The sequence below is a fragment of the Sesamum indicum genome, linkage group LG8 (assembly GCF_000512975.1).
Source record: "Sesamum indicum cultivar Zhongzhi No. 13 linkage group LG8, S_indicum_v1.0, whole genome shotgun sequence".
Lineage (NCBI taxonomy): Eukaryota > Viridiplantae > Streptophyta > Magnoliopsida > Lamiales > Pedaliaceae > Sesamum > Sesamum indicum.
In genome coordinates, this window is record NC_026152.1 from 14,405,645 (window position 1) to 14,430,673 (window position 25,029).

The following is a 25,029-nucleotide window of genomic DNA, read 5'->3' on the forward strand; positions in this document are numbered from 1 at the left end:
GTTGTAGTTCGTCCTTCATTAGATACTGTGCGAGATGGAGCCAAAAGATGGGAAACTACGGCAGTGGGTTACTTTTTGGGGAAACGACCATACTATCATCATTTGAAGGAGTTTGCCTTTTCGGTTTGGCCGGCACTACGAGAGGTCACAGCGAATACTAATGGATTCTTTTTCTTCCGATTTAAATCTGTAATTGATATGGAACACACACACACACACACACACACACACACACACACACACACACACACACACACACACACCCACCCCACACGCACGCACACACACACACACCACACACACACACACACCCACACACCCCACACACCACACACACACATAAAAAAAAAGACGCACAAATAAGGAAATGACAAAGCCAGAACAATAAGGGGGCATCATTCAACAAAACTTCTCAGGTTTGTGGTCGATAAAATTGAAAAAGAAATGCAGTAGCTGATTAGAACATATAAAAATATATTCCTTGACATCATGATCTCAACATATACCTGCTACACCAAATCATGATTTTTAGAGAGGTTGATCCAGAAAATGGATAATGTTAATACAAAATCATTACCCTAATACAATTACATAAATAAAACACACTGGAAAATGCTGCAACCTTCTTTGCTCCAATAATAGCATTGGGTTCAAAAGAGCAGCAATAGTTAAGCTCTTCTTGATGCCGACAAGGAGACTGCCCCCAAAGCATCGAATAGCAACCAACAAGCAAAACAACTTTAAACTCAACAAAATTCCAAATCATTACTGCAATATTTAAACTAACAGGACCGATCACATGTGGATGAGGTTAACGACTCAGCAAATTTCGATGAGGTACGCGTTGACTCAGCAATCCAGATGACGTGTAAGAAGAAACCATCGATGACGCGGCAAGTCGTATGACGTGTGCACTGACTCAGCGTAATGGATGACGTGTCTGATGACTCAGCGATACGCATGACGCGTCAGATGACTCAGCGATTCACATGACGTGTCAGATGCCTCAGCAATAATCATGACGTGTACGATGACTCAGCATGACGGATGACTTGTGTGATGACTCAGCATTAGGGATGACGTGTCCAATGACTCAGCAATAAGCATGACGTGTACGATGACTCAGCAATAAGCATGACGTGTACGATGACTCAGTATGTCGGATGACGTGGCGACGACTCAGCAATACGGACAACGTGTGGGATGACTCAGCATTACGGATGACGTGTCGAATGACTCAGCAAGACGGGCGACGTGTCGAATGAATCAGCATGACGGATGACGTGTAAGACGACTCAGCAATATGGATGACTCAGCCCGACGGATGATGTGTGTGATAACTCAGCATGACCGATGCGTGTCCGATGACTCAACAACTCTAATCAAGTGTCAGATGACTCAGCAATTCTGATGACGTGTTCTATGACTCAGCTAGTCGGATGCCGTGTCAGATGACTCAACCTGACGAATTACGTGTGTGATGACTCAGCAACGACCGATGACGTGTTGGATGACTCAGCAAGTACTCAGCATGATGGATGAGGTGCCTGGTGACTCAGCATTTGGGATGACGTGTGCGATGACTCAGCATAGGGGATGACGTGTCTGGTGACTTAGCATTTAGGATGACGTCTGCGATGACTCAGCAAGTTGTATGATGTGTGCGATGACCCAGCATGACGGGTGTTGTATGTGATGACTCAGCAAGTAGGATTACTTGTCAGATGACTCAGTAATAGTGATGACATGTCAGGTAACTCAGCAAGAGATATGACGTGTCCGATGACTCATCAATCTAGGGTGGCGTATCCGATGACTTATCGATCTGGGTGATGTGTATTATGACTCAACAACATGGGTGACGTGGGTAATGAGTCAGCAATTGCTGACTCAGCAATCTGTGATGACTCAGCATACTGCGATGACTGTGGGGCTGAATCTGCTTTTAGGGATGACGTGTGCGACGACTCACCCGCCACCCTGCTCCGTAGGTGGTTGTTGCTCGGAGTCGGATTCACTAACGACAGTAGCTTTCTCTTTCTCTCTCTGGCCGGCAAATCTGTCTTCATTCGATCCTACCTCCACACTCACACACACTACACACACAAAAAATATGCCCATTTTCTCCGTTTACACAACCACTACATATATACAAACCCCTTTGACTCGCCATCTACTGGTTCTGGTTGCTTTCATACTCCACCAATGGCCGGCTTTGCTTCTTCTTTATGCTTTTCTTCGATTACGGTGGTGATGCAGTTCTGGGTTTTGCTGTTCTTGTTCGGGATTAATTGGGTGCCAGTGGCGGATTCCTCCACTCTTGGGGTGGAGTACATTTCGCGGCTCCTGGAGATTCAAGACCGGGAGAGAGCGCCGCCGTCTATACAAATCTCCGCCGCTTATGCCGCCCTCAACCGCCTCATCCCTTCCCATTCTTCCAGCTTCCAGTTCAGCATTATCTCTAAGGCACGGAAGTTCTCCTCCCTCTGCTTACAATCGGTTGCCTTTTTTTTTTTTCTAGCAATGCTTTTTAGCACTCGCAATTACTGCTTCAAAATTTTCTGTATTTTTGCTGGTTGGACACTATTAGAATGTTGATATTTAACTGAGATTTTGAGGTTAGCTGAATGAACCCCATTTTTCCTCACTTTATTTGATGCTAAGTTGCTAATAATCATCTCAAAAGATGCCTGTTTTTTTGGCCCCTTTTCCCTTGAAAGATCAATTTGAATTCTATTACCTTCTAAGGCAATTCTTGAATTCTGAAAATACTTATTAGGTTAGTTATTGACGTTTACAAGAGCAAGCCACGTGATGTAGTTTATTGGCAAAAATGTGAATGTGGTATGCAAGTTTGTTGCGCCTAAAGCAAGAAATTTCTTCAATTCTCAAATTTGGAACTAAAGTAGAGAGAGGACATGAGAAGTAAATGTGTGGGAAGATTATTTTCTGCAGTAGAGTATTAAGAAAAGAATGATATTTGAGTGTGTTATGGCCTAAAGCCTATGAAGAGAACTTATGGATGTGAAACTAACATCTCTAGAGCTTTTTGGTAGGTTTTTCTTTTTTCTGCCGATCATCTTTATTGCATCAGTTTTTGAGCAAGTACAGACCAAACTGAAGTAGAAGACTTTCCTTGTAGTTCTTTTTGAAGTGTTTATTCAAATTAAGGAAGTTCTCTTAACCTTGGGATGATTGTGTTTCCCCCTTCTCGTTTTCTTTTTGCAGGATTTATGTGGTGGTGAACCTTGTTTTAAATTGAACAATCATCCTGCAGTCAATCATGATGGTTCTGCTGAAATTTTGTACGTATCCTCCTGCTGATGTAAACTAACCTAAATACTTGAAGGGCAGTAGGATAATTTTGAAAGGAAAAAAAGCAAAACTCATCCATTCATTTTTATCCAATCTGCAAGGCCTATTTCTCTGATGCATGTGAAGATACTAGTGGATTGGGAACATCACCTTTTCTTGCTTGGTTAAACATTATTTATGCATAGTGATATTTAAGTTAAATGGTGAAACAGTCTGTTTTACCATCAGAATATATGACATTATATATTTGGATTTTAGCTTCAATGGTTTAATATGCCATGTATCATATTTGTTTCAAATATTTCATAAGCTTTCTGCTATGGAAAATTTCTCAAATCATGTTTTCAACAGAATAAGTGGAACTACGGGAGTGGAGCTTTTGTTTGGTCTACATTGGTACCTGAAGTATTGGTGCGGAGCACATATATCTTGGAGCAAAACAGGTGGAGCACAATTTTCTTCAGTCCCAAAATCGGGATCTCTGAATCGCATTCAAGATGCTGGGATAACAATGAAGAGGCCTACCCCTTGGAGCTACTATCAGAACGCTGTTTCATCAAGCTGTGAGCTACAGTTTCGACTACTTTGTATTGTTGCATATGCTTTTTCAGGTTGTCATCGTTCATATGGGGTTATTCTCTTTTTAAAGATACATTTGCATGGTGGGATTGGGAAAGATGGGAGGAGGAAATTGACTGGATGGCTCTCCAGGGGATCAATTTGCCTTTGGCATTTACAGGTCAAGAAGCCATCTGGCAGAAAGTCTTCCAGGTTTATTTTCATTAACCTTTCATATGCTGTTCTTTTCGGTTATATATCCTGGCTTTTATTCTTCTGCAATAGTATAAGTTAAAAGAAAAAGAACTAGAAGTACAAAGATCAGCAAAAGGGAGAAGAACTAGGAAGGTCAGTATTCGGATATGTATGAAGTGCAAAAGTTTATAAGTTCAGCTCCACCCTTTTGCAATTGACAATAATACAGGCACACGCACGCATACACACATACTATATTCTCCTACTTCTAGTGAATCCTTTGCTTGAATTCCCATTATATTGTTCGCTTTTCATGTTCAAATACTTTATCTTTTTCCTCATTGTTTGATGCATCATATTAAATTAATCTATTGTAAACTTTCATCAAATAATTTGAGAAAAAGGAAAACAACCATGTCAGAACTGACAGCCTCCAGGGTGTTGTTAGCTTCAGCTTTGTGCTACTGTAGCTCCTAAGAACCAATCACACCAGTGAATTACCAATGACATACAAGTGCTTTAATGAAGAATCCAGGACTAGATTCCGAAACTCATACTTATTTTTTTTCGCTCACCATCATTAGGATACAATTATTTTGTAAACTATTTTGACATAGCTCTTCTCCGTATTGCTTCTCTCTTGAATTTAGCAAATAACTTTCGTAAACCATCCTTCACCAGAATTTCAATATCAGTGCTCCAGATTTGGATGATTTCTTTGGAGGTCCAGCATTTCTTGCATGGTCACGAATGGGAAATCTACACGGGTAAGCTTATAGGCCTTAAACTAGAGTCTAAAACTTGTTAGTAGTGTACTGTGGCCAAACCTATTTAATCCTTATCTTCTATTAGGCATGTGTAATCAAAGCATCTGTTTTTAACTCTACAAATTCTATCACTTGAATCACAGTCATAAGACTTTCTTTTCCACTTTTGCCAACTTAGTTTCTTTAGTCGTATCTCCTTTCATTTACAGATGGGGTGGCCCATTACCACAAAGTTGGTTAGATCAACAACTGATACTGCAGAAGAAAATTCTTGCCAGGATGTATGAATTCGGAATGAATCCAGGTACCGCAGTTTTGTGAATGCATGCAAAGTGTAATTTGTTGAATGAATGCACATATTTACTGAGTACTTATGATGTTCAAAGAAGTTTTTACCAGTATATGACATATTTGTCATAGGGATGTCGCAAGCTGGATGAAACAATCTAAAATGTTTACATAAAAATTCCTATACTAGACAAAGACTGGCCTGTTTTAGCAAGTTTTCTTTTTTTATTCAGAATATCAAAGGCCTCTGAGTGAACTTCCTAGATCGAATCAATACATTCTAATTCCTAATTTGGATCAACACAGTAGATAAATAAAACAAATGTTATTTGAGAGAAAATTTCTGAAAAATGCAAATAAATTTGACCACAGTTGACATTATGCTTGAAAAACTTTTCTTCTGCTTCTTCCAATTAATACCATAAGCTTTTACCCACTGTACCTTCTTTTTGTTTTATTACAGTCCTTCCAGCCTTCTCTGGTAACGTTCCAGCAGTCCTTAAAAGTGTATATCCATCAGCAAAAATAACACGCCTTGGAAACTGGTAAGTCCTGATATAAGATGTTTAGTGTATTTTTTCGGATGCTCGATGCTTCAATGGTAGAAATCAGAAAAAACATATATCTCTTGGTAGATGCAATGTCATTCGTTGATTGTCCATATTTGTTGCATTTCTGGCTCTCCTTTTTCTTTCTCATGGAAGTTAAAAAAGGTCAGAACTCTAACTAGGATGCATATTTAATGTTCTCAATGTACGTATTCTGTGACTCGTAGCACCATAAGAAGGAAAACTGAATGGCTCCTCACTAGGAACTAGATTAGATTTTTCTTATTCCACTGTTTTATTATGCATGGTCCTTTGTATCGTGAAATGTCAGAAACATTCTGATGTTTGGAAGTAATGTTCCAGAGGATGGTTGACATCCAGATCACATATCCACAACAAACACATAGACGTAATGAACTTGGAAAAACCATGCTATTTCAGGAGCAAGTTACTGAGGATGTTTGACATCCACATCCTCCAAACATATACACAACAAATGCATAGATGTAATGAAAGACGTGAAAAACCCTGCTATTTCACCAGCATAGAAAGATATTCTTGTTCTGAAATAAGCATTTCTCTATTTCACTAGTACTAGCTAATGATATTTGCTTCTTCAAACACTTATAAAATAAATTATTAAGGACAACATTCATTTCTGGAGGTTGACCTTCCACTAGTTGTTCTTTGCTATTTTGGAACATATTCAAGATGTATTAAGAACTTTTTCTTTGTTTTTTAACCTGTTCTTTTGTTTTAAAAATTGTAGTGCCAATAGGAGATCCAGCGAAGTCTTTTATTCCAAACATGTAAAGTATCCAGATCTAGCTGGGAAATTGCACTTTGTCTGCTAACAAATTTTGCAGACTTCTATTGCAAAGTGATGATTTGCTAAAGGATTTAACAATGATCTTAAGGATTTACAAAATAGAATAGTATAAAATGGTCTTTTTGAAGCCTATTACTGAAAAAGAAATTCAGAAATTATGTCATATATTCCTTTTCTGGACATTCTTTAGGTTTACTGTTAAGAGTGACCCGAGATGGTGCTGTACCTACCTTCTTGATGCAACAGATCCCTTGTTCATTGAAATAGGAAGGGCTTTTATTATGCAACAGTTGAAAGGTATGAAAGTTAGTAATCCTGACTACCAATGTTTATATGAATTGCTTCTGTATTTAATTTTAGAAGGAACTTGCTTGAGAGTAGAGTCCATAAATTTACTTGTGATGAAAAGGTTTTGTCTGCTTCCTGAAACTTTGGTTTTTCGTTTTGTGTCCAGAATATGGAAGGAGTAGCCACATTTATAATTGGTGAGCTGTTTCTTCAATTCTGCTTGAATTTAGGCTTAAATCTGCAGGTACTTGCCCGAACTATCTGTTTCTCAGCAACAAGTCAGCCCACGGCATAATTTTCTGATTTACCTGCAACATCTCCTGTCACGAATGAACCATATATCTTTTATAACCACTCAATTCTAACTGACATCAAGTTACGCCTGTACTTCCTCTAAGTCGGCATGTCATCTTATCATCTTAATGTGTTTATTGAAATTTCACATATTTGAGAAAACACTTGATGTCAATATTTAATGCAGTGATACCTTTGATGAGAACACACCTCCATCAGATGATCCAGAATATATCTCTTCATTAGCTGCTGCAATTTTTAGGGGCATGGAAAGTGGTGATGATAGAGCGGTTTGGCTGATGCAGGTGAATATATACAAGCCTGCTTAACTCTTGGTCCAACTGAATATAGCCACACAAAAATGATAATGATTAAGATTTCAATTTTTTTATCTCAGTGTAGATATCCAATTAAGGGCTCTTTGATGTGAAGTGCTGTTAATTCATGTGTAATGTCAGCTTATGTGTTCCATCCTTGGTGTATTTGACACAGTTTTGCTCTAGCCTTGTGATATTTTTCTTTGATTGAGCCACTCTTGTGTGCACGTGTGTGTGTGTTTGGGTTGGTTAGTATTACGAGAAATCATCCACATTCTAATGATTTTTTATATGTTTTCAAGGGATGGCTATTTACTGATGATCCATTTTGGAAGCCTCCACAGATGAAGGTAAAATCTAGTTCGGTGCTACTCTTCTTTTTATGTAATTGTATTCAGAATGTCTGGCATGGACACTGTTAAAATTATACCAATAGGAGATAGCACCTTCAACATTATTCAGTACTTGGTGAGGATGTGAAATAGACAAATATTCATGCACAGATCTCTGTGCTATGCCATTGTGCATTTTCTCATGATTCTTGCACTAGCAGGCACTCTTGCATTCCGTTCCTGTTGGAAAGTTGGTCGTGCTTGATCTATATGCAGAAGTTAAACCAGTTTGGGCTACTTCAGAGCAGTTTTATGGCGTACCTTATGTCTGGTACTTCCTATCTTTATCATGGATACTTCAAGCATTCTGTCCATCATTAGTATTATGACCTTTTTTGCTCAGAGGATAAGAGGAAGCATGATATGTCGTATCATCATCTTTTCCTGGCCTATTGTTTGTCGAGAAGCAGGATTAAAGTTCCCAAATTTCATTAATGGACTGCTAGGAAAAAAAGATGAGCTAGATCTAATTGCCATCAAAACTTGTAATCGTTAACAAAAAGGTTTTCCTTTCAGGTGTATGCTGCACAACTTTGCTGGGAACATTGAAATGTATGGTATTGTCGATTCAGTCGGATCTGGACCCATAGATGCTCGTCTTAGTCCAAACTCAACTATGGCAAGTCTATTAAACCAAACTCATGTTTGTGCTCTTTCAACTATGACTTCTCTAGTCAAAATGCTTATACATTAGTTGGCTTCAGGAATCAGGACGACTGATATTTAAGCTAATCAAACCATAAATGAGAATTATGCTTGCTTGTGTAATTTTACTGAAATATTTGGCAAATTACAGTAAAATCACAACTGCTTTTATTGGTCGAGCTTTGCATATCATTTTGATTTTTTCTTAAAAAGGAACTGATTTTCTTACTTACTAGAAGTACTGTCTTCTTTGAACTGACATGCAGTACATGTTTTTCCCCATTTAGAATGTCGTATATACATTTTCATGTGTGTTCATCATCTTAAACCATTTCATATCCGTCAGGTTGGTGTTGGGATGTCAATGGAAGGCATCGAGCAGAATCCTATCATTTATGATCTTATGTCTGAAATGGCATTTCGGCAGGACAGAGTTGATGTCAAGGTAATCTTAGAGCATCATCCTCATTGTTGTGCATGTTAAACAAATACATGTTTTTACTTAAAGTAAATTGTGAAAGCTAGTGGAGCTTCAGCAAAAATTGGGAGCTATGACTTGCAACGCTCATTTTACATTAAGTTGGATACAAGTTTATATAAAACAAGAAAAAAGAAGGTATTCCGGTTGGAATTAAATTTGAAGTTGCATGCAAGTTTACACCAAAAAAGAAGAAAGAGAGAACAGAAATATTGGGGTCCGCTGCCAGGTTCACCATGACTGGCCGACATTAGATGTCTTTGTACAGTTGACAGACCGTGATGGACGATTATATTACCACATCTATGTTCCTTACATTGCACGTGTTAGCAAGTCTTAAGATTAAGTTTTTTTTTTTCAGTCTGTTCTATTGAGATAAGAAGGCATTCTTGCATTATATTATTGGCCATAATTGTCCAAACTTTTGGCTAATCAATAGCACAAACTTCATCATAACTCCTCCTTTTTCCTTCCAGACATGGATTGATATGTATGCACAAAGACGATATGGGCTATTTGTCCCATCAATACAAGATGCCTGGAACATATTATATCATACGGTATACAATTGCACAGATGGATTAAATGTAAGTAAACAACTTGCCACTCTTTATATTTTCTGTACTGATCCGACTGGTATTTGGAGGACCAGAAGTCCTGATAAGCTGTTGTTACAATTCATGCAATAGTACATTTATTGGATTTTTTGTCTATTTGGTGGTACCCCTTAAAATGAAAGGGAACATTTTTGGCTTTTGTCTTTCAAACAGGACAAAAACAGAGACGTTATTGTGGCATTCCCGGATGTTGATCCTAATTCAATTTTTACTTCATCTCTGCTGTCATTACCGAGAAAGCATCGCCACTCTAATAACCGAAGTCTAAGGAGAGCTATTTATCAACAATCAAGCAATTCCTATACTCATCCTCATCTATGGTATTCGACTTCAGAAGTAATACGTGCCCTGCAACTTTTTCTCACAAGTGGCAATCAACTCTCAGAAAGTAACACTTTCAGGTTAGAATATTTTGTTTAAGTTCCTCGGAGCCATTGAATTAGCTTTTCTCCCCTTTTCATAGAATACTTCCTTAAGATTAGCGTTGGAGTATGGAGTCTAACCCACAGGCCTTTTTGTAGTTTTGTAGATTCCCCAGTTCAATTGGGTTCATTTTGTTTTACTACTAATGTAGTCTAATAGAAGAAACTTATCAATCTTCAAAATATTAGCAATTTATCTCTGTACGGTCTTGTATTTCGATTTTCCATCTTGCTTTTCAACACGTTTTGCTTCTATTCCGATAGAGAGAATCTTTGTTCTAATATTTTTAGCCCCTGAAACCTGACTATTTGGTTATTTTAGGTACGACCTCATTGATCTAACAAGACAAGCATTGGCAAAGTATGCAAATCAGCTTTTGTTAAAGGTTGTAGAAGCCTATCAGCTAGGTGATCTGCATGCAGTCATCCACCGCAGCCAGAAATTTCTCAGTCTCGTAGAAGATCTGGACACACTTTTGGCATGCCATGATGGATTTCTACTCGGCCCTTGGCTAAAAAGTGCGAAGCAACTAGCCCAAAACGACGAACAGAAGAAACAGGTTAGGACCCTCCAGACTGATGTCCATCACTATTGTTAGTTCTTTAACTCCGACACATTATTTGAACAAATTTGTGAAAAAACGTGCAGTTCGAGTGGAATGCAAGAACCCAAATCACCATGTGGTTTGACAACACGGAGGAGGAAGCGAGTCTGCTTCGTGACTATGGTATTTCGAACCTAAACTAATAGTACTCCATCACAATTTAAGTAGTAAACCGAGGATTTGACCATCACATTGAGCCATTTAAAAGGGTGTTTGGGTAAGCTTATAATCTCTTCACCATATCGTATAAGATGTTATAAAGTATTCAGTAATTTTATAGAAAATAAGCTTATAACAGATGCTATGGGCTTATATTCTATAGAAGAAAAAGTAAAAAGCTCATAACTTATTTTCAAGATTTTAACAAACTCTATCAATTCCATCGCATTAACAACAAAATAGTTAGTATTAACATCTTATAGGCTTCATGATATGATTTTATCCAAAATAAGATTGAATATCTGATAAATTCGAAAAACATCTTATAAAATGTATGAGCTAGCTCAAAATCTTTTTAATTGAGCGTAGTCGAACACCCTTTAAGTCCATATACCGGAAAATATGCTAACGAAAACTAATCTCGTTTGATCTGATAGCTTTTAGCGCGATAGAGTACTCTAGGAAAATACAGAAATATGATTTTCATCAGTCATTTTGTTGTTTTATTACAGGGAACAAGTACTGGAGTGGCCTTCTACGAGACTACTACGGCCCTCGTGCTGCTATTTACTTCAAGTTTCTCATACAAAGCTTGGAGAGTGGTGATGGTTTTCGGTTGAGACAGTGGAGGAAGGAATGGATCAAACTAACAAATGACTGGCAGAATCGCAGCAATGTCTTCCCAACCAAAAGCACAGGCGATGCCCTCAATGTGTCCCGGAGGCTGTACAAGAAATACTTGGAAGAGCCCGACTCACACGAATTCTAATTTAATCGATTGGACTGATAGACATCGTCACAACTTGAAATTAGTGCCAACATTAACTCATGCTACTTGATACTCGATATTGACTAAGATGAATTATCAAAAGTTTGTCCGCCTTCTATTCCATTAAATGTAATAAATCCAACTCGAACATCTTTTCCAATTAGATGAGTTCAGCTCGATCAAGACCAAGCTTCATTCTTCGGTCTCTAACTCAATTTCAAATTCAATAAAAAAAAAAAAATTCAAACCAAATCTCCACTTCAACTAATTATCACTTGATACGATTCATTTACACCCTTAGTTTAAAAGCTATTTCGTCAATTAAATTTACAATCTTTCGGACATCAGTTTGTCGTATCATGTCAATCATTCCACTGTCCCACATCGATAAATAGAGAAATAGCGGGTGAAGAAAATGTACTATAAGTGATTGAATGAGGAGAACATGAAAAATTGCCTTAAACTAATGAGTAAGGAAAACAAAGCGGGCGGTGAGAACCGGCCGCAGCACCCCACATCATAAAGGTGGTGCAGGAATTTATGGAGGGGTGATAGGCTGGCGCGAGCGTTGACGCTGCTTACTTTTGCAGAACTCGCTTGTGCGGGCCTCCCAATTACCCACCCCCTAATCATTAGTTTTTAAGCTTATTGTTTATTAATTGCTAATTAATAGTACACGATCATTATAAGAAAAGTTTTGTGATATTGTATTTATTATATACTTGTACTGGTAAGAATTACATATGTTTTAAGCAAAACTAATATGAAAAAAGTTAATAATTTGGTGTGTAAAAATATATAAAAATTTGTGCTTTGTTGGAAATGTCTTGAAAAATAAAGTGGAAAATTTATCAGTTTATTTAGTAATAAATAATTATATATTAGTAGATAGGTTGTTTCTTGGAGTAATTTGGGATTTTAATCTAATTGCGATTAAAATTATATATTAACAGTTTCAGTGGTCAGTTCAATCTACGAAACCATAAGATTTATGTAAGGAAAAGACAAGATAAATAAAATTACATTTGGATCAGAATGTTATGATAGTTTCTTGTATGAAAATGCTGCTGTGGTTGGTTTTGTTTTTTGGACCATTTTTGACATGGGTCAAAATATATTTATATTTGTCTTTTTTTTTTACATCTTATTTGTATAAGTTTCGGGCTTTATATAATATATATATATATATATATATATATATAAAGAGATGATTTGACAATAAACAATAATTTTGACGTTCAAGAAACAAACATTTAACATACAACACTTATATATGGATTGAATACATTTTGCACTACGGAAATATATTACTCTCATCAATTATCCCCTAAACTAAATACCTTCATTTACACCTTATCTTTGGACACTTTTTAAATTAAATAAAAATTGACAAAAAGTATCCTTAATTACTAATAATATGATGTATTTACATTAATGTCCTCTATGGTTAAACATATCTGAAAAGCTTATTCAACTACAATGTTTATAAATTTAATACTATACTTGTATAAAGTAATTAATTATAAAATAATTATTTCAAATTTAAGTGTATAAATAGTTGTATTGATAATTAGTAAAAGTTTATAAATTCATTAATTTTAAATTAACATTGCATATTAAAATTTTATCCGCTGGTATTTAGAGTGTAGGCTCTACCCAAATAAAAAAAAAATCATTTCCATAATAATATGTATCCAAGTCTGGGTCTAATTTAAAATCAGGTAAGAATACATGTCAAAACTATCAAAACAGGTTTGAGTCTGGATCTGAGTCTAGGTATTGCACCTAAATTGATGGACATAATGTGTTAGACCTGAGTTTAGGCCAAAGGGTAAAATAGAGTTCATACATTAAAAGACCAAAAAAAATATACTATTACCTCATTAACTTCCAAATTACCTTACTTGATTTTTGGGTGCCAAAACAATATGCTCAACTATCACTTGCAATATTTTTTGTCTTTAAAATTATATTTAGTGTAGTTCACAAACACAAGTTTATAAATATATTTTAATTCAAAAGTACTAACATTGATCTTATCAATACGTAACTAATCAAATATTAATTTATTAACATCGTCAATGAATAAAAATTAAAGTCAAATTGATCGATATATTCAACTGTAGAGATCATTAAAGTAAATATAATACATTATTAACAGTCAAGGATATTTTTGTCTATTTTTATTTAATTTAAAGGATTATCACAAAGAAAGAGGGGTAATTGAAGATTTATTAATTTACGGGGTAATTGATGAAGGTGGTATACTTTAGGGGTGCAAAATATATTTAACCACATATATGTACATTATATATGTATATATATAAGATGCATGACTTGACAATAAACGATGACTGTCTCTAAAAAAACATCAAATATACAATACTAATTTTAAATTATTTTTAAAAATAAATCCAAACATTCGCAATCTATTTTAAATCATTTACAAAAATATAAAAGAAAAGCCGTGAAAAGAACCCCTAACATACTTTTTAGCTTTTGAAAAGAAACATTTTCCGGTATATGGACTTAAAGGGAAAAGCTCCATTTTTTCTCCCTCTCAACTTCCATATTTTTTCTTCTCTCATTTTTCTCCGAATAACTACTAACAACCTCTAATTTTTTAGTATTATTTATTTATTTAATTAAAATATATAGTTTAACAATATAATAATTATATTTTAATATTTTAAATTAAATACACACAAATTTCAATTTGCAACACATATTAGTATTTATAAAAAGGTCCAAATAAAGGGAAAAGCTCCACCATTTATGTGGTGGGACATTTATTTAGCGTGTTGGGAAAGGAGACTTGAAAGTCGGTCGATCATTCTGCCATATGTTGCTATAATCCTTTTGTTGACAAAGGGACTTGAAACCTCAACTAATACTTGGGGTACTTTTAAAATGATATGTCGCTTAAAATGCTCTTTAAAGATTACCTACTGATCTAGTCTTCATATTGGTTAAAGAACTTACAACCAAGATTATATTTTACCTATAGCGGTATTTATAATTGATCTACGAATAAATCGAGCATATACTAAAATTGTATATTTTTTATAAAGATATTTACAAATTATTCATCATCAAACTCTTACATCAGTAAAGATGATCAAACTCACAATCATTCAATTGAAAGTAGTTCGATCTTACTAACTTAATGTAGATCTAAAACAAGAAAAGCCAATTGGGTCTGGAGCAATGAGCCCAAGGCCTAACTAGGACTTTAGACCCATTGCAATTCATAAGGACACAAGTCATCAGAAAAGGCTAAATGGTCGCACGTGGGTGAATCTTTTGTAGGGTGGGTGTTGTCTGTATAATGGGTCATGGGTGTAAATACTCGGGATTTATAAAAAGCAAGATACCTAACTTATCTTATCTTTCAGTATTTGTCGTTTGGTTCTGACTTATTTATTATAGTAACTTAATTGTCGGAATGCTTATATTAGGTCAAGTCCGACAACTCCATTTTCTATGCAGATTTCGAACTCATTCCCCATTTCAAATCTTTTAGTCCATAAAAAATGCATGATCTTTGAAGATCGAAATACAGCACAAGTGAACTAATACGTGTTGGCCTAATTATAATTTCTCTCAATCAATCCTTTTACATATGAATTACAAAAAATGAAATCTAACTACAAGAATAAATTTATATGCTAAAGTCCTCAAACAAAAGTAATTTTAGGGATTGATTTATTACAAATCTTACCCAAAAGGTTGATCATGGAGGAAAATGTTCCGGAAAGTAATCATATATTTGCAACAAAGCCAAGTGTTTTTCATCAATTTTTGGAGTTTTTATTTAAAATACAATATTTTAAAGGGGATGAAAATGCAATTTTATCCTAACTTTCAGTACCAAAAGTATCCCTAATTAATCTAGTCGATTGAATCAAATTTCAAAGCGCAAGCCGCAAGGTACTATAATTGGTATTCAAATGTAATAATATATTCTACTTGGTGTATTTTTCAGTACATCGTGACCAGATCTGAACGGATTATTGTACTGTAGTGTAGCGGACAACCCATACTCAATTATCGCTATAAATAAGCAAATCGGAAGAAAAAAGTTGAATAGATACACACGCAGTACACATTGAGTGGGTTAATGATGGCAATCCCAATACCGAGTCGCCAGCTGTTCATCGACGGTGAATGGCGAGAGCCCGTCAACCGAAAACGGTTACCGATAATCAATCCCGCCACGGAAGAAACCATCGGTTCATCCCTTCACTTGCTATCGATTTTGCATAAACAGTAGTAGTAGGGTTTTGTTTTTGTTTTTTGTTTAAGTTTCAATTTTCATTTGGGTTTCCTGTCATCATCTTCAAGTTTAGATTCTTTGTTTGCTGGGTTTTGATATTAAGAGTCGATATATTTCTTGAAATTATACTTCAGTTGTTTTTACTTCGTGAAGTGAAATCGTGCACTTTAAGTGTTCACTGTGATCTGGGCTTTTGGAGTAAACAAAGGAAAATAGTTCATTTGCTTATTTGTTTCTGAATTTTAGTAACACTAGAAAGCATGAGAAATTAACTTATACAATTAGTGTGGACTCCAGCTTATTTTCTGGTGCTTGACGTGCTTTCTCTTATTGAATTTTTCTTGTTTCAGGGGATATACCGGCAGCTACTGCTGAAGATGCGAATATTGCTGTTGAAGCTGCTCGGAAAGCACTTTTACGAAACGGGGGTAAAGATTGGGCTTCGGCGACTGGAGCCCATCGTGCCAAATATTTGCGAGCAATTGCTGCAAAGGTTCATGAGTTATTATGTGATATGAGATTTTTGTTAGTTGTGCTGCTTCAGACTCTATTTGACTTGAATCTGTATTGCGATTATCAGTTGTTTGCGTTTCTTTTGGCATTTAGTTCAGATGCAGACGTAGATGCTTTTGTTTTAATCCATGAAATGTCTGTATTCACTAGTATGATGGGTAATTTGGTCAAATAGCATTGCTCTAGATGTCCAGATGCTTACCCTGTCTAGTTGCATGCAGATTACTGAAAGGAAACCGGAACTAGCAAAACTTGAAGCAATTGATTGTGGGAAACCATTGGAAGAAGCAGCTTGGGATCTAGTATGTTTCTACTTCTTGTGGGGACATTTTCTGGTTTTGTTTATCACATTATTTACTTATTTTTCTTGTCTCGTCCAGGATGATGTTGCTGGATGTTTTGAATATTTTGCTGATGTTGCTGAAAGATTGGACTCAAAGCAAAAGACTCCTGTTTCTTTACCAATGGAATCATTTAAGTGCCATGTTTTAAAAGAACCTATTGGGGTTGTTGGTCTGATTACACCATGGTGAGTGCTCTTCGTCAGTTGAATTTTACTTGTTTCATTCTAAAAAATTAAGGAGATAAGGAATGTTGTTTCTCTATTACATCTTTCTCCCTTGGAAAAATGAGCTGTGAAATTACTTGCATACAATCATAAATTTCTGTGAGTCATTGCTATCTCTTGGTCACTCTTGTTTGCACTGGACCAATCCATAAAAACTTTTTTGTTGCTTAGTTAGGTCCAGGAAGGCTTAATTCATACAGGACAAAAGAAACTGTATTTTTCTTGTTTAAGTTCTCTCCATTGTTCCCCATCAATACATAAGAAAGTAATTAGAATTCTGTCCACCCAGCTCCTCTGCTTCTGCTTCAGATACAAGCTATTCAAAACCTCATTGTTGCTTGGTATTCTTACTGAAGTGTAGCCAATCTGGTCCTGGCGATGAACCAAGATATTGTACACTGAACTTGGTCGAAATTGTTAGTACTAGCGCTTTTATATGACTTGGAAGATGATATATCATGTGGAAGTATACTGTACAATGTAGTTTTCAGGATGTAAAGTATGCTGGAGTACTCTCTCGTGCTACTTGGAAATGATAGATAGCATCAGGTTTCCAACCAGCTCTCCTCATCTCAGTCTGCCAACTAGGCCGTCCATCATTTCATTTTTGTTCTGATGCATATGAGATTTTACCTGGAAGAGATTTTTTGTTTTGCACTAAAAGTGGATCATGGGTCTTGTGTGCAGCCTATGTAATTTCGTCATGCCTTTTTTTTTTTTTTGAATTATGTTTTTTAGTTGCCTTGATGGTGTTGAGTGATGATCTTTGCTGAACCTTTCCTATATCAGTATGGAGCAGCATTACTGATAGTTCTGGAACTACTTACTCATTTAACAGGAATTACCCTCTGTTGATGGCGACATGGAAAGTTGCCCCTGCTCTGGCTGCTGGATGTAGTGCAATACTTAAACCATCTGAATTAGCATCTGTGTAAGTCTTCATCAATATTTATCATCTTTGTGCCATTGTTGATGTTTTCCATTTATTCCCTACTCTTTTTCTTTGGATATTGATAATCAATTTGACCAAGAAAAAGGGATATTACAAGATTACAGGTCCTCAAAGAGACTAGAATAAGTTACATGAAGATTGCTTGCAAATCTCTTCGGAGGTTCTCCAAAAGTACACCCTTAAAAGGGATCTAACGCCTTGCTCCAGAAAGAAGCAAGGTTGCTTTCCACCAAATGCAACTATTAGTTTGTAGTATTTCCTGAAGATACTCCAACTATTCTGACTGCAGCACTTGCTTGGAGTTGGCTGACGTGTGTAAGGAGGTGGGACTTCCACCTGGTGTTCTCAATGTTTTGACTGGTTTGGGGCCTGAAGCTGGTGCTCCTTTGGCTTCTCATCCTCATGTTGACAAGGTCAGGTTTTATGGCATATCATGCTTCTTTGCAGTATAGGTTTGAATGCTGATAACGCGATAACAATGATTTCATATTTGATGAACAGATAGCATTTACTGGTAGTAGTGCTACAGGAGTCAAAATTATGACTGCTGCTGCGCAACTTGTAAAAGTATGTGTCGCAGTTACTTATTTCTATGTTGACTATGCGAGTGTTCACTTCTGTTCATTTTTTTAACATTTTTTGTTCTTGAATTGCAGCCTGTTACGCTTGAGCTTGGTGGAAAAAGTCCAATTGTTGTGTTTGGGGATGTTGATCTCGATAAAGGTTTGAACTTCGCGGACTAGAGTATTAGCATTTTTATGGAGAGAAATATTTGACAAACAACTATGGGGTTTCTTTTTCCTTCTGGGCGTGCTGGTTGGGTTTTGTTTGGTTTAGCCAAATTTTGTCAGTGGGATTACTGATGAGAACTGACTTTCAAAGAAGTTATGTTCACCATCTACCTTTAATGTTTTACTATTTAATCAGCTGCTGAGTGGACTCTATTCGGTTGCTTTTGGACAAATGGTCAGATATGCAGTGCTACTTCTCGACTCTTAGTGCATGTAAGTATGAAGAACTGTCGATTCTTTCAGTTTTTTGGAACGTTAACTAGATTAAGTGTAATAGTAACAAGTAACAAACATAAAAGTTAAATCAGCACTAGTGGTTATCTGGATTATTATTGGTTATGATAGTCATATAACCAATGGACTCCACACTGAAAGTTCTAGTGAGGTTCTCTTGAGGGTTGTCATGTCATATGCACCTATTCTTCCTGTCGGAATATAAATACAGAACTCCCTCTATTGTTCCTGTCGGAATATAAATACAAAACTCCTTCTTCTTGTCGATGGTGCCTTGTTTCTTGATAATCTTAGTACTAATTAGACTTGAGGGTTCATTGAAAAGTAATTTCAGAGGTAGAATTGATTGGATGGATTGATTAGTTTGTGCTATGGTCAAATACCGGCACCAACTTAATTGTTTCAGTCAGCCGAATTTTTAATTATCGGAAGTCTTCATTGCATTATATGCAGTAGGCTTCTGACATATTATATGTCAATGAAACACCAGCTGAATTTTGTAATTATTGGAAGTCTTCATTGCAATATATGCAGTAGCTTCTGACATATGTCAATGGAACGAAGTCTTCATTGCATTATATGCAGTAGGCTTCTGACATATTATATGTCAATGAAACACCAGCTGAATTTTGTAATTATTGGAAGTCTTCATTGCAATATATGCAGTAGCTTCTGACATATTATATGTCAATGAAACACCAGCTGAATTTTGTAATTATTGGAAGTCTTCATTGCAATATATGCAGTAGCTTCTGACATATTATATGTCAATGGAACACCAGCTCCTTAGCACCCATTAAAGTTGCCTTTGTTCCCTTGTTTGCTGGTATTTGTTTTAGCTGAGCTTTATTGCTTCAAAAGATGGAGAATTATATACAGTATTTTGATCCCATTTGTTAAGCTGATATTTTGAAGAATATCTGTTAAATTTTCGTTTAGTTGGTTGAGCAGATCCATGAATTTTCAACGATGTGGAAAATATTTCAGGAAAGCATTGCAGCAGCATTCTTGGACAAGCTTGTGAAATGGTGTGAGAACATCAAAATATCAGACCCCTTGGAGGAAGGTTGCAGGCTTGGCCCTGTTGTGAGTGCTGGGCAGGTAAGAAAGCTTGTCTTTTTGCCAGTGCCATAGAGAACTCAACAAGAAATACAACTAATAATGACTTAATTCGTTTCTGGGTAATGTGATATTGAATCTGATAAGAGCATCTTAATTGTGATTATAAATGTGAATCCTATAGAACTCTTTAAACAGGAAGCCGAACTTGAGTTTCTTTCTTGAATCTTGGATAAAAGCTATGAGTCTACTAAGTTTACTTCTGTTTTATAGAAAAGACAAACTGATTTACTAACCAAAGTTTTGCGAATGTGGTAAATGTTACAGTATGAGAAAGTGATGAAGTTCATCTCAACAGCTAAGGAGGAAGGTGCCACAATCTTACATGGGGGCGCTCGACCTCAGGTAAAAATGTTTCCCCAGGTCTTTGGCTGCTTTTGGATCAGTTCGTACAGATATTTAATTTGAACTTGTTATTAACTTGCAGCATTTAAAGAAAGGCTTCTATATTCAACCAACTATAATAACAGATGTCACGACCTCCATGCAAATCTGGAGAGAGGAAGTCTTTGGACCAGTTCTTTGTGTTAAAACCTTTGCAACTGAAGAAGAAGCCATTGAACTCGCAAATGACACCCAGTGAGTTCACTTTCACTCCTGCATTATGACAATTACTATACTTTTAGCCTTTACTTACGGCCCATTTTTTTTATTTTGGGGACAATTGTCTTCAGTTATGGTCTGGCTGCTGCTGTATTATCACAAGATCTGGAAAGATGTGAACGGCTGACTAGGGTGAGAATCTTGTCCACTTAAACTGGAATCTCGACAAATAAGGGTGATCCCAGAACGATATTGGGATGAATATCCTTGAATTTCTGTATCTGTTATTCTTGCAGGCTTTCCAAGCGGGCATCGTCTGGGTCAATTGCTCACAGCCATGCTTCTCCCAAGCTCCATGGGGAGGCAAAAAACGTAGTGGTTTCGGCCGTGAACTTGGAGAATGGTAAGAACAATCTTTATCATTTCATACCATCAATTTATAATACGATGTTGGTTATCTGCAACTAAGTCCCTCACCTGCAACTAAGTCCCTCACCTGCAACTAAGTCCCTTGGTTTACAACTAAAAGAATCAAAAGAGAAAGACATCAGAATAAGCATTAATCTTGCTCGTATTAACTTTTGTTCTCTTTTCTCAGGGGACTCGACAACTACTTGAATGTGAAGCAGGTAACAGAGTATATTTCCAGTGACCCATGGGGTTGGTACAAGTCTCCCTCCAAGCTATGAAAAGTTTCCCAATCCCAGTTCCAGCACACGCACGAACTTTGCTTCAGAAGTTTCTGAAATGGCAGGAATATTCCAATCCTGGACGACATGTTTTTGGTCTGTCACAGTTCCTGGGAACACCAATCAGACAGCAGAACATCTAAAAGAACATTCTGAATGAAAACCCCTTTATTCTCTTTTCATGTATGTGATGATGTGGTTGAATTTCTTAAAGTTTCTGAAGTTGCTCTGTGCCGTTGATTTGAACTGTGACGAGGCTCCATCTGTATGTAGATGGAAGAAGGATAAGTAGATGTGAAACTAACGTCTTGTTGGGCTTTAGTTAGATGACTTTCATGTGCATTACACTTTGGTTTAGGAGCTACATGCATTCACTTGTTATGAGGTTTGGTCTAATTGTCAGGACTGCTGGCCGGTACTTTTAAAGTTACTCGGCGTGGCGTACTTGATCTACTAATAGTTGTTGGGTGCTATTGTCATCTACTAATAGTTGTTGGTTAGGGCTTTGAAAATTGGGGGAGAAGGAAAAAGTTTAACCGGCTGATGATTCGGGGGAGAAAGGTTAAAGGAGGTTGGTGAATTGTGAGAAAGAAAGAGGAAGAAGGAATGTTAGTTTTTTTTAATAAAATTATATTATTATAAATAAATAATATAACATATTATTATTTTAATTATAAAAATATTAATAGTATGGTATAATATTTTAATTTATTGTTATAAATCTAACTAATTAGTTTAGTAATTGTATAATTAGTAAAAGTATAGAATATATATATATTATATATATTAAATTATTATAATACTTGCAAATAATTTTGTATAGTTATTAATATTAATTAAAAAAATAAACATAAGTTATTTTTTAAAAGATGTTGATCTCATTATATACAAAAAAATAATAATTAAGAGATAAATTTTTTAAATCAAAGTACAGAATAGCGATGATATCACTATATATATAATAAAATAATAATAAAAATAATTTAAATTGTTCAATCATCATTGATTACTATTATTATTATCTTTAGACTAATTCATGAAAACCACCAAATTTTGACATAAATTTATAAGTAATAAAACATACTGTATACTGCATTTTATGTTATAAATATATCAAAATATAGTATGATATTTTAATTTATTGTTATAAATATAAACTACTAAGTAGTTTAGTAGTAATAAAATTGGTAAAAGAGCTAAAAGCCCTCTATGTGTTTTAGAAATTACAAAAAACTAACGAAAGGTGGGGTACGTGTGCTTGAAGTGCCACTGGGTTATTTCTTTTTTGCGTATTTTGATATTTTTTTCACTTTGATCGACTAAAATGCCCCTATACTATATCTAAAATTTCTATGATCAAATTGACTTTTTATTTTTTTTTTTTGCATTCTATCTCTTCTAAAAGTACAAATTGTTTTATTTTTAAACATTATTATATTAAATATCAAACAAAATTATAATTAAATATCTAATAATTAAGTTAATTAAAAAAATATAACTAGCTAATTAATAATTAAGTTAATAAAAATTAAGGCTAAAATGAATCTTTCGCCCCTTTTTTCGTTGGAAACTTCTATCTAAGTTTCCGATGCTGTCCCGATGAGTTTCCGACCGTCAATGGGACTATTCGAATTCTCTCTTCAAGAAAAATATTTTCATACTTTTAGTTTGAGTTTTAGTAAACCGAAGAGAATGGGCTCAAGCCATGATCATGAAACCTGTTTGCTCAATTCATCGCCATCCGGATGAATCTCGGTCGTAGACCACCACCATCAGACTTGTCTCTTCAAACAATTTTAACAAGAGCAGCCTCACTCATTTTGGTAAAGCATTTATAGAGATTCGACGATTTGAAAATTTGCACCCCGAGTGGAGTGGGGGAAGGGTAGTGGGTGGTAGGGGGTGGGGTAGTTAGATCGTTTTTTTATACATACAATAATAATAATAATAATAATAGGTGATGGGAATTCATTTTATCTGTGGCATGATTCATGGCATCACCTTGGTCCCTTTATTGAGAGATTACCATAGGGTCCACGTATGCTTGGGCTTCGGACGACAGACAAGCTCAACAGTGTTATTATAGAGGGGCAATGACATTGGCCTCTTGTTATGGACATTGAGTGCTTGGAGATTTTGCATGCATTGCCAATAATTCATGGCGAGACAAATCACATTATTTGGCGATTTGTGACTGTATGACCTACAGTTGCATCTCTTTACAGGCTATTGGACCCACCGGGACCCAATGTAGGTTGGTCTTCACTACTCTCGGGTTCTTTGAAAATCCCCAGGCATAATTTCATCTTATGGCTTGCGATTTTGGGGAAATTATCTACAGCTGATAAACCATGGCTATCATATTTAGGCACCTGTATATTATGTGATGAGGGCGCAATGGAGACACATACTCATCTACTCTTTCGATGTCGTTATGCCAGAAGCTACTTAACAGCGATTCGCGGATTGTTCGGTTTGAATGGCCTAATAGAGAGTGGTCACGGGAGTGGGCTGCAAGGAAATGGAGAGGAAAACATATGATTAACTTGGCTTCTCGTGCACTCCTGGCTACTTGCATTTACCACATTTGGAGGGAATGAAATTTGAGACGCTTTGAGCATGCGGAGCGACCATTGAATATAATAGCCACCATTATTGTGGAAGATATTAGACAGAGGATTATTAGTGTTAATTTATCTCGTTCTATTAGTTCATGTGCGTTATATAGATTATGGCGTATCCCTTGGCATGTTGTGGGAGAAACCACCAGTTGAGCACTGTTGTACTGTACGATCTTGTTTTATTAATAAAACTTACATTTACCCAAAAATAATAATAAATAATAATAATAATATATATATATTTAATTTTTTAAATTATTTATATATAATATGAGTTAAATAATTTGTTAAATCTAGACCTTTCATTCTGTTAAAATCTAAGGATTAAAATTAATTAATTAGATCTAACTATCAATGTTTGATAAAAAAATCCAATGGTCATTAAAATAAAAAATAATATATATTAAATAAGGCTATAATGATTATTTTATAAAAAAATTAACGTCGTTAGTTAGATTTAACAAAACTAAGAGATTGAGCTACATTTAAAAAAATATAGAAGGGATTTTAGTCTATTTTTAAAACCAAAAGAAATTTGTACAGGAGAGTTTTTATTCATTTTAGCCTTTAAATTTAGGCGTGTTACAGTTGTTCATTGGCTGCTTGTGGAAATACTTAAAAGTCGTTAACCAATTCAAGTAAAGAAGAGATTTTTGGATCTGCTCTTTTCTACATTAGCTACAATTTAAAGCAAGTTGGTTCTTCATATGAAAGATTTCTGGATTTGCAAGCCAAGAGAGAGAGTTGTTACGTTAGGCATCCATCACCTGCATTTTTTAATTAAAAGACAAAGAATTGGGTTAAAAAATGTTCATCTTGCTATTGTACAATTTGAGGGCTAAGTTTGGCCAAACTTGACAAAGGGTTTATATAAATACTAGTAAAAATTGATTTCCAACAACAGTTGCATTTATGAAAATGTGTTAGTCTAAACATCTACATTCGAATTATTGTTTATTAGGGTAGATTATACATTTCGTCTTCTAATTTGCATCAAAATCAATTTTGATATCTTATTCTTATAAATTATTACGATTTTGGTCCATTTGATTTCCTTTTCTTTCATATTTTTAAATCCAATTCTAATGATTGGACTAGAATCAATATTGATTCAAAGTATAGGGACAAAAGATCGTTGTTCCAAATTCAATCTATTCCGTTTCAAGTTCACCCTCATTTTGCTTAAGACTCTGAATTTGGCGGGACTAATTTGGATAATTCTCTTTTTTAATTAATC

General features: G+C 35.6%; 2 protein-coding genes across 2 annotated transcripts; both read left to right on the plus strand.

The window, feature by feature from the left end:
* Window positions 1,216-11,649, plus strand: LOC105168728 (alpha-N-acetylglucosaminidase). The gene is made up of 19 exons (XM_011088872.2): window positions 1,216-2,466; window positions 3,229-3,305; window positions 3,667-3,878; window positions 3,965-4,086; window positions 4,750-4,835; window positions 5,045-5,139; window positions 5,587-5,668; window positions 6,691-6,797; window positions 6,955-6,985; window positions 7,270-7,387; window positions 7,702-7,749; window positions 7,953-8,062; window positions 8,308-8,410; window positions 8,783-8,881; window positions 9,391-9,501; window positions 9,685-9,932; window positions 10,276-10,513; window positions 10,603-10,681; window positions 11,230-11,649. The coding sequence occupies exons 1-19, from the start codon at window positions 1,855-1,857 to the stop codon at window positions 11,484-11,486; spliced, it is 2,835 nt and encodes a 944-aa protein (XP_011087174.1). The 5' UTR covers window positions 1,216-1,854; the 3' UTR covers window positions 11,487-11,649.
* Window positions 15,440-21,628, plus strand: LOC105168729 (betaine aldehyde dehydrogenase 1, chloroplastic). Its single transcript, XM_011088873.2, has 15 exons — window positions 15,440-15,718; window positions 16,113-16,255; window positions 16,497-16,577; window positions 16,656-16,804; window positions 17,682-17,774; window positions 18,085-18,208; window positions 18,297-18,362; window positions 18,452-18,518; window positions 18,723-18,799; window positions 19,808-19,921; window positions 20,207-20,284; window positions 20,367-20,518; window positions 20,614-20,674; window positions 20,779-20,885; window positions 21,081-21,628. Exons 1-15 carry the CDS (start codon window positions 15,607-15,609, stop codon window positions 21,169-21,171), a joined length of 1,515 nt encoding a protein of 504 aa, XP_011087175.1. The 5' UTR covers window positions 15,440-15,606; the 3' UTR covers window positions 21,172-21,628.

Coding starts and splice junctions, on each gene's coding strand:
- LOC105168729 (XM_011088873.2), top strand. CDS start 15,607: ATGATGGCAATCCCAATACCGAGTCGCCAGCTGTTCATCGACGGTGAA. Junction 18,800..19,807: donor CTTCTCGACTCTTAGTGCAT/GTAAGTATGAAG, acceptor AAAATATTTCAG/GAAAGCATTGCAGCAGCATT. Junction 20,285..20,366: donor ATGGGGGCGCTCGACCTCAG/GTAAAAATGTTT, acceptor ATTAACTTGCAG/CATTTAAAGAAAGGCTTCTA.
- LOC105168728 (XM_011088872.2), top strand. CDS start 1,855: ATGGGTGACGTGGGTAATGAGTCAGCAATTGCTGACTCAGCAATCTGT. Junction 2,467..3,228: donor AGTTCAGCATTATCTCTAAG/GCACGGAAGTTC, acceptor TTCTTTTTGCAG/GATTTATGTGGTGGTGAACC. Junction 8,882..9,390: donor AGGACAGAGTTGATGTCAAG/GTAATCTTAGAG, acceptor TTTTCCTTCCAG/ACATGGATTGATATGTATGC.